General features: G+C 36.0%; 1 protein-coding gene across 1 annotated transcript in view; it reads left to right on the top strand.

Moving 5' to 3' along the window:
* Positions 1-15171, top strand: part of L3MBTL4 (L3MBTL4, histone methyl-lysine binding protein) — a 258068-nt gene that overhangs the window by 41662 nt on the left and 201235 nt on the right. The window contains exons 4-5 of the mRNA XM_023754274.1: positions 11380-11484; positions 12526-12661. Coding sequence (XP_023610042.1) covers positions 11380-11484; positions 12526-12661 — 241 coding nt within the window. The remainder of the gene's footprint in view (positions 1-11379; positions 11485-12525; positions 12662-15171) is intronic.

Raw genomic sequence — 15171 nt, 5'->3', positions numbered from 1 at the left:
GACCGTGGTCCGCAAACTGCGGCTCGCGAGCCACATGCGGCTCTTTGGCCCCGTGAGTGTGGCTCTTCCACAAAATACTACAAAATACCACGTGCGGGCGCACACGTACAATGCGGTTGAAACTTCGTGGCCCATGCGCAGAAGTCGGTATTTTGTGGAAGAGCCACACTCAAGGGGTCAAAGAGCCGCATGTGGCTCGAGAGCTGCAGTTTGCCGAGCCACAGTTTGCCGACCACTGGCGACATCCCTTACTTGTTCTTGTGTCTTACTCTTTCTTCCCCCATTAAAATCTATTATAATCTATTATGATTTGGGAAAGAAATACTTTGTGTCCTGATAAGGAAATTCCAGCCATCTGTAGGATGACGGGGGAGCATTATTTTTAGAAGGGGCACAAATACTTGGGGAACAAAGACACCTTCCTGGTTTTACCTTTTTAATTGACCAAGATGGAAGAGAACCTTATTTGAACACATTCCTGTTCTCTTAATCTTCCTTACTTAAAATAAAAAAGAAAGGAATAGCTCACTCTCTCTTTCTATTAGTAAATGTAACTTCTGCATCCAGACCTGAATTTTATTTTTAAAAATCTATTTTTTTCTAAATACACCAGTACATTAACTAGAATTTGGACCCCCCTCTATTTTGTTTTTTTATAAAGTCTGGATTTGTACTTATCTCTGCAGGTGCGAAAGATGCTGCTATGAAAATTCATGTTTGTTATAACCCCTTGTAAAACTATGGGAGACATCTACAACCTTTCCTACCATAATAATTCAGTCAGATGTCAAGCTATTTGTGTTTTGAACATGCTTCCAAATTACTTAATAATGGCTGAGAACATTATCTTAGTTTTAATATAGATCCTTAGACAATACTTTAAATATTAATCATGAGCCACATGATCATCATGCATGGCTTTCTTAGTGGTTGCATAAATGATATTCCTCATTATACTATAAATTCTAATATGCTGAGAATCAAATATAGCTTCAGTCTGTATTCACTTTTTATTTGCCTGAGTGTTTGTTTGCTTCTTTGTTGGCTTTTGTCCTCTCTATGTATTTTCTTGCCTCCACTTTTAAGATAACTTCATGGATGTTTAACATTCTTCCTGAGATATATATATATATATATATATATATATATATATATATATATATATATATATAAAAAATACTGTGTGTATTTTATTTAGATGTTTGGCTGGGGGTTAAATTACAAATTATATTGAGGGCAGAGAAGGAAGTGTGTTTTAAAACTAGAATGTGGCCTTACAATGTGCAGTCATTCAGCTGATTAATTGCTGGGATCCTGAAGAACAGAGTGGATTCCCATTCATGTTTACTTCTCATATTCTCTAAAGCTGTAAGTTTGGGGCAAAACTGAAGATACATCTGATCTTATGGCTCGGAGACTTTCCCCTTCTCTGAAATGGTGTGACTCGGAGTGCCGGGGGGCTGTGCGATGGTTTAGCAGATTTGAAGTATGGAGCCGACAGCAGATCAGGGTGGCTCTTTCCTTCTCAGGAGGGGCTTGCAGTCCCTGGAAAGGCTGCTTATTTGCAGTGCCAGCTGGAAGCTGAATGCCAGTTCAGAGCTGTTCAGAGGAAAAGAAATTAAAAGAAGAAAATAGTGAAATTCATAATCAAGGAGAGACAGTTTCCACAGCCTTTCTTCTTTAGTTAAAGGAAATTTATATTAGAAGTATCCTTGTCTTTTTTCCCTGGGAGGGTTTAGACCTTTGGGAAAAATAGTGGGTTCAGTGTTTTAGATGCTGGACTCAGAGGGTTTGTGAAATCTGCTCAGTGATAGCCAGTGATTTATCAGACAACATTTGAAGTTATTTTTAAAAAGTTCTTTCTATGCAGTTTTTTATTTTATACTGCGTGGGCTATTTCTCTTTGTTCATGAGATCTTTGTTGGTGTAAAGCTTCCTGAATTCGACAGTATTTCACCCATTCTAGAATGTGCTATTTTTGTTTTTGAGACTATAATTCAGTCAGTGGTTAGGTTATGGTGACTGGAGATATATACACACACACAAATGTATATATAGTCTTTCTATCTATCTGTTGCCAAATTCTTACTATCAATAGGTCAGTAAGTTCTGGGGAAATGAGAATTTTTGAATCCGAGGTTGTAGTAGAATAGATTTTGAAATAACAGGAGGGATTACATTCACTAACTTGCTAATGTATACTCTGTTGTGCCATGAATTTTTTGTTCTCTATTTGTAGGATGCTCCTTGGTATAATCTTGGTAGTAGTTTGGGATTCAGAATTACTTTATTAAAATTGTTCAAAATAACAAGGAAGTACTCCCTAAAATGAGCATTTAAAAATACAGAATCAGCCTTCCTTCGCTGCCATGTTAACTAAAGCTTTGCAGGGTTTTATATTTAATTATTTAGGTGATGATTTCTTCCCATTAGCTTAACAAATGGCAAAAATAGGTGTCACTTGGCAAAAGCCGAATTTGGACATGCCTTCCTGCCTGGCCTGTGTATCCATGGTGAAGAGCTGCTGGGAACTGCTGTGTTCTGCTTATTGAAATCTCCTACATATGTTATGTAGTCAGTGGGTTGATTGATGACAGATTCCCTGAAGGAATGGCCACGTGGCTCTTAATCTTTTTCTAGGTTTTAGCCCCCTTTGAACATCTAATGAAAGTTATCGCTAATCTCCTTAGAGAGGTGTTTATATCCATTTGCATGCAAATTTTATATGAAATTAATGAGGTTTCTGCAATCTCTGAAGAAATCATGGATCCCACTCCTGCTTCATCATTAAAAACAGATACATTAAGGTATAGTTTAAACAGGAAATTTTAAAAAGTGTATACATGTGAGTGATGTGTGCTGTGTGTGTGTATTATATATATAATATATATTATATACATAATATATATTTTATATATATATATATATATATATATATATATATATATATATATATATTTCAAGTCCTCCATTTTCTCTGTGATTACAATAAGAGAAAACTAGAAGGGTTTGCAATATTCTTGATATATCGCACTGTTAGCTCAGGTGAAAATCATAAAGCGTCTTATGGAAAAGCAAAGAAGGATTTCATAACCTCTCATAGTTTGCCAGTATTTTGCAGTGAATAGACATTTATGATGAAAGATTCATTGCAAGAGACCTGGGAAAACATTGAAGCTGTAGTAATGCATCAGAAAGATTGACTTGAAAAGTAGGTACAGAAATGTAGTTGTTAATGAGCTGTCCATAAAGTCCTTGAAAGAATTAGTATATATTGATAACATGATAAAAGTAAAATGATCACATTATGGGAAATTTGGAAATTTTTCCCAACCCTGAAAGTGGGTGTCAGTTTAAACTCCCTGCCTTCTTCGTCTTCTGCATCCAGCCAGTTATCAGCTGTTGCCCATTTTACCTCCTAAAAAGCTATTGAATCTCTTCCCTCCATTCTAGCTTTTCTGCATTGATTGAGGTGCTTATTATTACTCATCCAGGCTATTGCAGCATTTTGGAATGTAATGTACATTTTCAGTTAAGCAGGGTTTGAATTCAAATTCTAGGTTTTATTGACTAGCTGTGTAATGGGGACATTTGTGATCTCCTCTGAACCTGCTTCTTCATATGTGAAATGGAGATTGTAATAGTTCAAATACAAGGGATTTTAAGGCTTAGTAAGCTGAGTTAGGTGCTGTACATAGCATATGAGAAGCTCTCAATTATTGGTAGACTAGAGGCCCAGTGCACAGATTCATGCACCAGTCGGGTCCCTCAGCCTGGCCTGCGCCCTCTTGCAATTTGGTACCCCTCTGGAGATGTAGCAGTGCATGAAGCGGCAGGCAGCTGCGGAGGAGCCCAAGCCAGGGCCGAGCGCTATGCAGCTGCTGTTCATCATGGCCCCTCTGTGCCTGCTGCCACTGCTGCTCTGTAGCGCTGCTGTGGAGGAGGGAAAGGCTTTTGCTACTGCAGCTGTGCTGGCCAGCTGTGAGCCTGGCTTCTGGCTGAATAGCGCTCCTGCTGTGGGAGTGTACTGACCACCAGGGGCACCTCCTGTGAACATTATAGCGACTGGTCCTAATGGTCGCTTAGGCTTTTATATATAGAGATATTAATAGCCTCTTTAACCATTTTTCCTATTTCAAATCTTGCTACTTTTCTAATTAATTCTCCACACTGCCAGTAATACAATCTTTATAAAATGCAAGAATGTTTTTCTTCCCTGTGCTTAAAATCTTTTCCTAGAGTTTCATCAACTAAGAATGAACGGAAAGGCCCTTAAGACATATAAGGCTTCTTGTGACCTGTGTCCTGCCTATTTGCCTAGCATCATCATCACTTGATAGTGTGTTGATTTTTTTATAAAAATACAATGCTATTAAAATTTTTTAACGAGACAGAAGAGTATAAAAATAAAAAAGCTTTCTCTCTGCAGGTTTCCTTTTCTAGCTGAACTACTCAAAATAATTTGATGTGTATATTTCCAGATCTGTATAAATGTTGTTATATAGATATGTGAGTAATGTTCAGATAAATAGTTGTGTTTTACTGGACTAACATTCGCTTTATGTTTATCATGGCTATGATGCCACCTGAGCAGATCTAGGTCTGTGTCTTGCTTTTTAATAGTTGCATTGTATCCCATTGTATTGTGTCTATTTGCTTTCCATCTAAAATTATTTTTATATATGCCATTGTAATAGAAATATTATTCAGTTTTTCTCTCCAAGTGGATAGCCATATGTCCTAATGCCATTTATCTTTACTCTTCTGACTTACAATGCCACCTTCATTTTATATTAAATTCCAATATAAGTGGGTATGAAACTCTCTGTAGCACTGTTTTCAAACTTTTGGCATGTGGGGATCATTTATAGTCACAGACCACCAATATTCAGACCTATATTTTTAAAACTCACTCTAGTTGTTTTAAAATTTTATCTTTATTGTTCAAAGTATTATAGATGCCCCCCATTTTTTCCCCATTGACCCTCTCTACCCAGCACCTGCCCCTCCCTTCACCACACTATTTCTGTGTCCATGGGCTATGCGTATATGCATATAAATCCCCCAGTTAATCTGTCCCCCTAACCACCCCCCTTCCCTATGAACTTTGTGAGTCTGTTCCATGCTTCTATATCTCTGGATCTATTTTGTTCATCAGTTTGTTCATTAGATTCCACATATGAGTGAGATCATGTGATATTTATCTTTCTCTGACTGGCTTATTTTTCTTACACACTCTAAGTTTTAATTATAGAATAAAAGCTTAAAATTTATGAAGTCTTTAGTAAGTGCATGGGAGAGTGTTGCCCTTAACCTTTCATAATCTACCAGAGTGACTAAGAAGCTATATGCTAAAGCCAGACACATTGTGGTGTCAGGCACATTATATAACCTCTTGTGCCCTAGTTTCATCGTCTGTAAAATGTACATAATAACACCTATTTCATAGAGTTTTTATGATGATTTAGTAAGTTGATACTTATTAAGTGCTTAGAACAGGATCTGGCCCAGATTTAAGTGCTTCATAAATGCTTGGTAGATAAAAGGCATCTTTATAAAGGATAGCTCAGGCTCCATAACCATTACTTCTCATTCCTTATTCTTCATTTCTGTTTATGGAGAAAATTATATCCACTATGGGTTGTCAAGTAGGAAAGTAAATGTTTGGTGGTTCCTCAGATAGATCTGGACTGTCCTGGTTTAATCATTCTGATCAAACATAAACTGTGATTCCTTTTGTTTCATCAAATGCCCAGTCAAGAAGAAAATCACCCTCAAAACTGCGTAGGCTAATTCTTTCTACTTTAGAGAGAGCTGCAAATGCATCCCTAACTTTCTCTTTGGTTGTATTTGTTTCAGGAAAAGTTTCTTCATGTTCCTTTCCAAAGTAATTGAATTAGTTTTAGGCTACCAATAACATGATTTTTTTTTTTTTTTTACATTGAGTAAAGAAAATCATCAAATTGACAAAAAGTTAAATTCTCTATGCTCAAGCTGTTTCTTTTACAGTTTGTTTATAAGACTTCCTATATCTCTCTTTTCACTTTAAAATTGTGACTTTTCAGCCCTGGAGATATAAACTGAGACCACTTAAAATTCTAAATATGTTTCTGAAATAAACCATTTATGAAGGTCACTGAATTCATGGCTATGATTTTTGGTGTTATAAGAAATTTTGTTTTTAACTTCTATAATAATAAAAGCATAATATGCTAATTAGACCAGTCATCCTTCCAGACAACCTTCCAGATGAAGCCGGGGCTGTGAGGGAAGCCCAGGTCCTGGGTGCCAGAGGGAAGTTGGTACTGGCAGCCAGGGGAAAGAAGGCCTACTCTTGCACAAATTTTGTGCATCAGGCCTCTAGTCTTCATATTAAATCCATCTGAGCATCTGTCTCTTTGACAGCCATCACATGAAGGTTTGGAAACCAGAGGCCCAGCCTTGCCCAGTCTTTTGCATAGCATGCTAAAATATGTGCCTCAGTGGCTGTGATCCCATTGCATGCCCAGTTTTTCATTTATTTCAATATTGAATGAAAATCAGGAAAATATTGTTGGCTGCCAACTCTTGCTTATGAATAAAATCGAATGCCTATGGGCATTCAGATAGAGCCTTCCCCTGAGCATGTTGACACTCTTCTGTAACACACAAATCTAACTGATGCTCTGCTAGTGATGATGGCCACCGAAACTTCTGGGGTCTCTGTAATGGCTCAAAAATAATCATTGCAAGTATAGTCTCTCTGTTCTTATAATGGGGTGTTCAATGATAAACAAAGTAAACTGTCCAGAATTTCCCACATCTATCAATCAAGAGTCAAAGAGCTGTTCATGCTGTACATTTGTGACTTTGTCCACCCATGCACCAAAGGCCTGCTGGCACACACATGTGATACTGAGTGCCCCATGCATTGTATTTCATAAAGGAATTTTGCCAATAGCCTGTCTGTTTTTCTCTTGGCATGTTGCTTTGCTTTAATATCTTTTTCTAATGCTCTGACTCACTTTTAAATAATAGTATATAATTTGTACCTGCTTTTGCTCTGAGGTATGGAACTTCAAATAATCCTTCTCTATCACTAGTGACAAATTTATCCATTTCATACTAGAAAGCATTATTTTGCAACTATTCTTGGGGGAGGGGGAAACAAGGCAAAATAGAACACCTTAACTTCTGTACCTAAGAGCACATGGCGCTTCCTTGGCAATGTCCTTCGGCCTTCCATGCCCTGGAGCCACATTTTGTTTCGCCTGTTTTGTAACCATGTCTGCCTCCTTATGTGGAACAAAGGCTTTAGGAAGACTTGGGTCCTTAGATATACTCTGCTGCTAAACTGGTTGTGTGACCTTTAGAAAGTCTCTTGACCTCTCTGAGCTAGAGTTCCTTTATCTTAAAAGTTTTATTCAGGTCTACAAACCTTATGGTTTCTTATGACTGAATTTAATAAGCTTATTGTTTGTGTTAAGTGTGTGATTTCAGTTTCCTTTCATCATAAAATATAATTTTATAAGTACAACTCTCAATTATCTTTATAAAATATAAGCTTTTCAGAAAGGAAAAAAAACACATTAAATTGCCTATGAATAAACCATTTAACACAAAAGAGATGGATGAAGGCAGTGATATTTCTCACTAAATGTTGCCTTTCAGATTGTTAAAAATGAATGTTTTCTTTTTTTATTTTAAACCCCAAAAGAATGCTCTGTCCTAGGCATATAGTGTTCCTTGCAACATTATTTAAGGGTCCCAAATGCGCAATTGAGAAACCATTTGGAAAGGCTGACAAGGCTAATGCTGATCATTCTAACTCCCGACTATGAATTGTTGCCAGTGTTTTGAATTTATCATTCATATGTGATGAGAAGGTATAGTTTGCTAATATAATACTGGCCCCAATTTTGCATCAGTTTTGTCAGAATATGAAAATGTTCTCTCAATTTCTACAGCTTCTTAAATTTTCCTTCAACATTATTAATATACTCCCCTTGAGGTTTCTCTTTCCCTTTTGCTTTCTTATCAGTGTTGTGTGTATGTATACATATGTGTGTGGTGCTCTTGAAGTTAACTGAGAAATTCAAAGCAGTGACAGGAGGTAGTCACACAAAACTTGTTAAATACAATCTGCTGGAAAACATAGTAGATGTGAGAAGAAGGCTGGGAGAGTTAAACACACACATGACATTTACTTTTGTAGAAATAAAATGTTCCTGAGAAATCATTCATTCTTGCCATTTCATTTTTGGGTTTTGTCATCTTTTAAGTTTTTTTCTTGGAAGCTTCTAAAATAATCTGTGAATGTAAGAAGGTTTTTAACGACATTTTACAAGCCAGTTCATAAATATTTTAAAACAATTTCATCTCCCTATGAAAATGCATGCACCCAAGTATAGAAGAAGGGCAAATAAACCATGGTACCCACCCTCAGTGGAGTACAATGCAGCTGTAAAAAAAAAAGAATGTGGACAACAGTTGTGACCTGACATAGAGTGGTTTCCAGGGGACATTCAGAAGAAAACAGCATATATAGTATGCTACCTTTTATAGGAAGGAAGAGAAAATGAAGAAAAAAATAGCTGCTTATTTTTACTAGCAGAAACCCAGGAGAGCTAAACCAGAAATCAGCAAGACTGGTTATGCACAAGAGGTGGAATGGAGTGAATAGGATATGGGAGGGAGAGACACTTTTTTTAAAAATATATTTTATTGATTTTTTACAGAGAGGAAGGGAGAGAGATAGATAGTTAGAAACATCGATGGGAGAGAAACATCGATCAGCTGCCTCCTGCACATCTCCCACTGGGGATGCGCCCACAACCCAGGTACATGCCCTTGTCCGGAATCGAACCTGGGACCTTTCAGTTCGCAGGCCGACACTCTATCCACTGAGCCAAACCGGTTTCGGCGAGAGACACTTTTTGAGTGCCTTTTTCTATAGCTTTAAGTTTTAGAAGCATGTTAATATTCTGCATATTAAAATGTAAAAATAATTCATTATGAACTGAATGCAAATTGAAACAAATGAACTCCATTTTATTTCAAATGAATACCATAACTGCATTGAAGAAAGAAAAAGAATATACCTCATTTGTTATTTGTAAAATAGCAGAGAGGGAAAATTGCAAACAAATCCTGAACTCTTTTTGTAGGTTTATTTATTGTAGTAGTGTGGGTAAAACAATTATGAAACTATAATAGATATTCTATAGGATATAGCAGAGGAGTAAGTGTGTTGACCTTGTTAGAGGGGAAATACAAATATGGATAGAAAAAGGCAGAACAAGCCCTTTGGGGATGGATTGAAATTAGATGAATCTGTTTGAACTTATGATTCCAAAAAATACATATGTGTACATAGATTTGCATATATGTGTGCATGTTTATGTGTGTATGTATTTGTATGTTGATCTGTATATGATTGTATAGTGAAGGAACCGGACAACACTGTAGTTGTGTGATCAAAATTAACATCACCAATGGGGAGACACATGATCATCATGTGGCTGCAGATGTGATATCCTGAAAAGGACACAAACATCATCACCCATGTAGTATACTGGCAAAAGAATGTATACCTGAGTCTAATCAGAAGGAAACATCAGACAAATCCAAAATGAGAAACTTTCTATTTTAATAAAATGAAGGAGAGGAAAGACTATGTTCTTTAAAAATGTCAATGTTATAAAAGAAAGAAATGCTATGGAGAATGTTCCAGATTAAGGAAGACTAAATAGACATGCCAACTAAATTTAATATCTGACCTTACACTGAGTTTTATTCTGGATGGAGAAACTTGATATAAAGTTCATTGTTGGATAGAACAGAAAAAGTTGAATATGAATGGAAGATTAATTAAAAGTGTTGTGTAAATATTACATTTACAGAGGCTGATAAATTCGCTATTTTTATGTAAGAGAATGCTTTTATTCATAGGGAGAATACTAGTATACTGCTCTTAAGGAAAATATTTAGTATTTAGGAGTAAAGGACCCTCAAATGATTCAGAAAAAATCGTATGTGCATGTATATGCATATCTATTTCTGTATACACACAGACACAAGAGCAAGGGAGCAAATGGAAATGGTAAAGCAAATGAGGTGGAATGCTAATAAGCCTTGGCAAAGGCTATAAGTATTCTCTTTACTGTTTTGTTCTTGCAACTCTAAGTTTGACATTTCCAAATGCAAAGAGTTCTTCAAAAGAATAAATTTTACTTTAAAAATAGGCATTCATGTGTTAAGCAGTAATAAATGGTAATGCCATTAGTGGTTAGAAAGCAGCTCTTTGAATTAGATTTTAATAATCATTTTCCATTAGTATACTTATAAGTTTATTTGCAATTAAGAATAAATTGACTAGTAATGTTGAATCTGCTTGAAACTGCTCAAAACAAATAGTAATTCAGCAAGGTTCTGGGAAATAATACCAGTATTAAACTAAATAATAATGAATGGGAACAAATTAGGAAGTTTATTATGAATTAGATTCCATTTACAATAGCAATAAGAATTAAAAGGTACACAGAAATAAGCATGACACAGCATTTTTTTACTCTGTGTGACAATTTAAACCATCTTGGCTAGATAAATGATAGGATTAAGTGGAGGGGAGCAAGTTGCTGAATTATAAAACTCAATATGATGAAGATTGCTTTCTAGATAGAAAGACTCATTATAAACAGATAAGCCAGTGAACAGAATAAAAAGGAAAAAAAGAGACCCAAAAATATGTATCACAGAGATAACTGTACATATCAGTGGACTATTCAAAATATTTTTGTTCAATACTTTGTTTTCCATATGAAAAAATAGACCCCTACCTCACACCATAGAAAAAGTCAATTCCAGTTGCATTGTACATTTAAATATGAAAAACACAACTTTAAAAGAGCACTAGGAGGATATCTGTGTAAGTTCAGGGTTGCTGGGGATTTCATAGGCTTAACTGTACAACCTGTATAGGAAATAATTGATATATTTTAATACATTAAAATTTTAAAAAATTCTCCACAACAGAGTCATCATAAACAAAGTGAAGAGCCAAGTCACAGACTGGGAATAGGTTATATTATAATCAACAAAGGATTGTTTCCAGAGTACAGGAAGAGCTCCTTCAAATCATTAATGAAAAATGAGCAGAAGGAATAATTTGGGAATTCACGGGGCATAAACTTTGTAGATGAATTATTTCAAAGCACATAATTATGATCAAACTGTCCTTCAGGGTCAAGTATATAAGAGCATCTTTCTATCTTTAGCTCTAGTACTGAGCTTCCAGATAGTACAGTAAATTCCTGATTGTATGTATAGCCACACCAAGTGTTTTAATATCAAATTGTGAATATATTTCAGTGGCTAATGTTATATCATGAAATCTCACAGGACCAATCCTTTCCAGAATACGAAAATGGTTTTCAGGTTGGAATGAGATTAGAAGGCATTGACCCCCGACATCCATCTGTATTTTGTGTACTTTCTGTAGCTGAGGTAAGAGATGGTGTTATTGTCTTGAGCTAAATGCACAGTGAAGTGACAGAAGAGAATTTTCTAGAGAATAATGAATTGGGTACTTTCTGTTCTAAACAAGTTCCAGGACATTATGGTTTTATTTTAGTCAATGATGGGTGAAATATGTTTCTTAATGATTTTTTTCCTTTGAAGATTAGTTTTTTTAGTAAGTTCTTCATCCTTAGCAGGTAGTCTTGATTTAATTGGTAAATAGCTTTCACCTGAGGTTGATAACAATCATTGAATCACACAATGTTGCTTTCATCCATTAAAGGAGACAAAATTATTAAAGTTTTAGCTAAACTAATGAGAAATGCATATGAAAAATATCCATGCATATTAATTATGTATTTCCCATAAATATATGCATTTTGTGAAACTTAAATAAAGAGCCATTGATGAAAGTAAATGGCTTATAAAATGTCATATTTACTAAACATTTTATATTACTAAGTTGATAAAAGAGCTGTATATTTTAATAGCATCAAATATAGAAAACACTGTTCACTTAATTTACTGATTAATTATAACTATTAAACTTATACAGCATGTCTAGAGAATGTATTTCTCAGACTGTTTTATTATTTCCTTTATTGAGTATGCTGGATTTATATGTTAGAGTTTAAATAAGGCCACATCCATTTGGCTTTTGCTTTGTACTTTAGCTTACTCTGTCTTGGGATATGACTCCAAGCCAGACAGTAGGAGATGGGGTTTCTGAAAGGAATATTTGACAGGTATTGAGTTAATAAATAAACTCATTGAATAGATGTGTAAATTGACCTCATATTTCTAGATTGAAAATTTTTTGCAGAAAAAAATTTAGGTACTTCAAAGACAAGTGTATTTTGTCTTATTTAGATGTTGTCTATAAATTTGTTCTATAATACAAACACATTTAGGTTAAGGATTGGTTCACATATGTTGATAGCAATGACAGAATATATGAATATTTTGTTAATGTATTGTATACTTCAAATACATAACACAATGAATGATTGCAAACATTCCATTTTGCAGGTATGTGGTTACCGTCTAAGGCTTCATTTTGATGGTTATTTAAGCTGCTACGATTTTTGGACCAACGCTGGTTCCCCTGACATTCATCCAATAGGGTGGTGTGGAAAGACCAAACACGAATTGCATATCCCTAAGGGTAAGCAAGGATGGAAAGAGAGTGAGTGGTTATTTCAGCTTTATTTTAACAACATTTCATGAAAGAATAATGAGATCCTGGTGTGATTTGGTTTTCGAAATGAAAGTTTGGTCATCAAAAAGGAGTAATTCTGTAAGGATATGATTCTTAGAAATAAATGTCTTTTTAATAAAAGCATCAATGACTGCTTGAGTCAGAGATTCTGATAAAACAACTAGGTAACAGAATTAAAATCTTATGATAGCATTTTATTTTACATAAATTTTATTACACTTTATGAGGAATAAAGAAACTAATGCTTAAATTGTGATTAAAATGAAATATCTAAAATATTGAAATCTCAGTCAATGATATTGTGCAGTGAGAAACTTGATTCACTGGCACTGTTTCCAACAGAAATCACAAGAAAACAGGGAAATATGAAAGCAAAAATATTTCACTGATTCAAAAATATTTATTGAACCTGTTTTCTTTGGGTCAATAACCTGATTTTGTTATTGTTTTATACCAAAAGATTAAGACTGGCAAATGTGACTGAAGCCATTTTTATTTGCTATGTGCTAGTGAGGTGAGGATTTGATCAGTTGAAATGCCAATGGGCTCATTTTGTTGCATACAAATCTACATGAATAAAAGAGAAAGATGCAAATTGACCATTTCTTCATGATGCCCACCAGCCAATCAGGAGTGAGTATGCAAATTAACCCAACAAAGATGGCGGGTTAATTTGCATACACAGGCACCAAGAGAAGCTGGGGGCGGGGCAGGAGGCTTGTGTCATCACCATGGCGACGATGCAGGCGTTCCCCCCTGCCCCAGCCTCTCCGGGCCTCTGGGCAGCGTTGGAAGGCAGAAAGTTATCTCCAGCCCAGCCGGAGCCAAGGCAGAAAGGCGGCTCTGGCCAGAGCGAAGGTGGTGCTGGCAGACAGGGGAAGGAAAGCCCATTCTTGCACGAATCTTTGTGCATCGGGCCTCTAGTTTCTGTATAAAGTCTTCTTTGATATTAGATGATTTAATGACCCTGGAAACTTCTGGAGTTAGTATATAGTCATTTTATTCTTAGTAACCAACTCAGGGTCCCCTCTGGCATCTGTCCCTGAGACTAACAGCAGAATCCCTTAAGATTGCTGGATTTCGCAGAAGCTGATAACAGGCCATAGGTTCATTCATTTGGTAGGTATTGATGGAGCCCTTACTCTGTGCAGGCACTGGGGATATAGCACTGAATAAGATAAACAGTCTCTGCCTTCATGGGGTTTTCATTCTAGAGGAGAAGTATAATATAAACAAAGACAAAGATTCAGTGTCAGGCAGTGAAGGGGTGGGAGGTCAGAGAGCATCACAGGGATACTCTGACTTAGTGTGATGAGGAAACGCCTGAGAAAGTGGCGTCAGACAGATACGTGGGTGAAAGGAGAGAAAAAGCAATGTGGCTGCATGGATAAGAGCAGTTTTTGGAGACAAAATCAAGAGTAAACGTCCTGGGGTCAGTGTGCTTGAGGAATCACAAGGAGATGAATATGGCTAGAACAGAGCAGCGAAGGCGGAAAACCAGGAGAAATGGAGATGCAGCCTGGCTTTGAAAGCTGTGCAAGGAGTTTGACTTTTATTCTAAGTATAATACTGATCTAGAACCCATTTTCTTTGGGCCAGCACCCTGTGAACCACTTTAGGGCACATGGATGGGAGGAGGATGCATTTTTTTAGGGGAACCTACAAAGCTATGGATCAGAAAGCTGGATGGTCTTTGGATTGTGAAGGTATTTCTGTAATTTACACCAAGTGTCTGGCACCTAATTATTGCACCACCGGGACATCTGGTGGCCTCAATGATATGGCTTCTTCTGGAGTGATGAGGAAAACCTAGAGAAGTAGGAAAACCCTCTTCTAGTCACCAGATATAGGAGATATAGAAAGTATACTTTCTAATTCCCAGGGCTGGCTAATTATAGTTTTATGAAAGTGGGGTTTTGTCATTTTAATATTTTGTAAATCATAGTCTTTAGTATTTTTTAATACTAAAAATATATGCAGATAATAATATGTCTCCTTCCTTTGCCCATTTTGGAAAGTCCTAATGGAATATGAGATATCCGCCAAGCAACCAGGGTACCAATTCCATATCTTAATGAATTTTAAAAATTTGTAGATGGGAAATCAAACTCAACAGTTTTGAAGTTTATACATGAAAAAATATTGAAATATCTCTTACCACCACCACCACCACACACCCGCACACCCCACACCAGGGGAGGTGAGGGCATGTGCTGGGGAGTGGGAAAGGCCGCGGAGCAGTCAATGGAGGAAAAAAGAGACATATGTAATACTTTAAACAATAAAGAATTTAAATTAAAGAAAAAGAGTTGTAGAAATAAAAAAACGACAACAACAACAAAAACAAAAATAACCAACAACATTGAAAAAACCTAGAGATTTCAATTTAAATATTTTGTGTTCTGCTAAAGGACATTTAATTTCTGGAAGAAGACTGAATAAGAATTATATATTTA

Source organism: Myotis lucifugus, unplaced genomic scaffold (genome assembly GCF_000147115.1).
Source record: "Myotis lucifugus unplaced genomic scaffold, Myoluc2.0 scaffold_58, whole genome shotgun sequence".
In the NCBI taxonomy this organism is placed as follows: domain Eukaryota; kingdom Metazoa; phylum Chordata; class Mammalia; order Chiroptera; family Vespertilionidae; genus Myotis; species Myotis lucifugus.
This window is presented reverse-complemented; position numbering and strand designations above follow the sequence as displayed.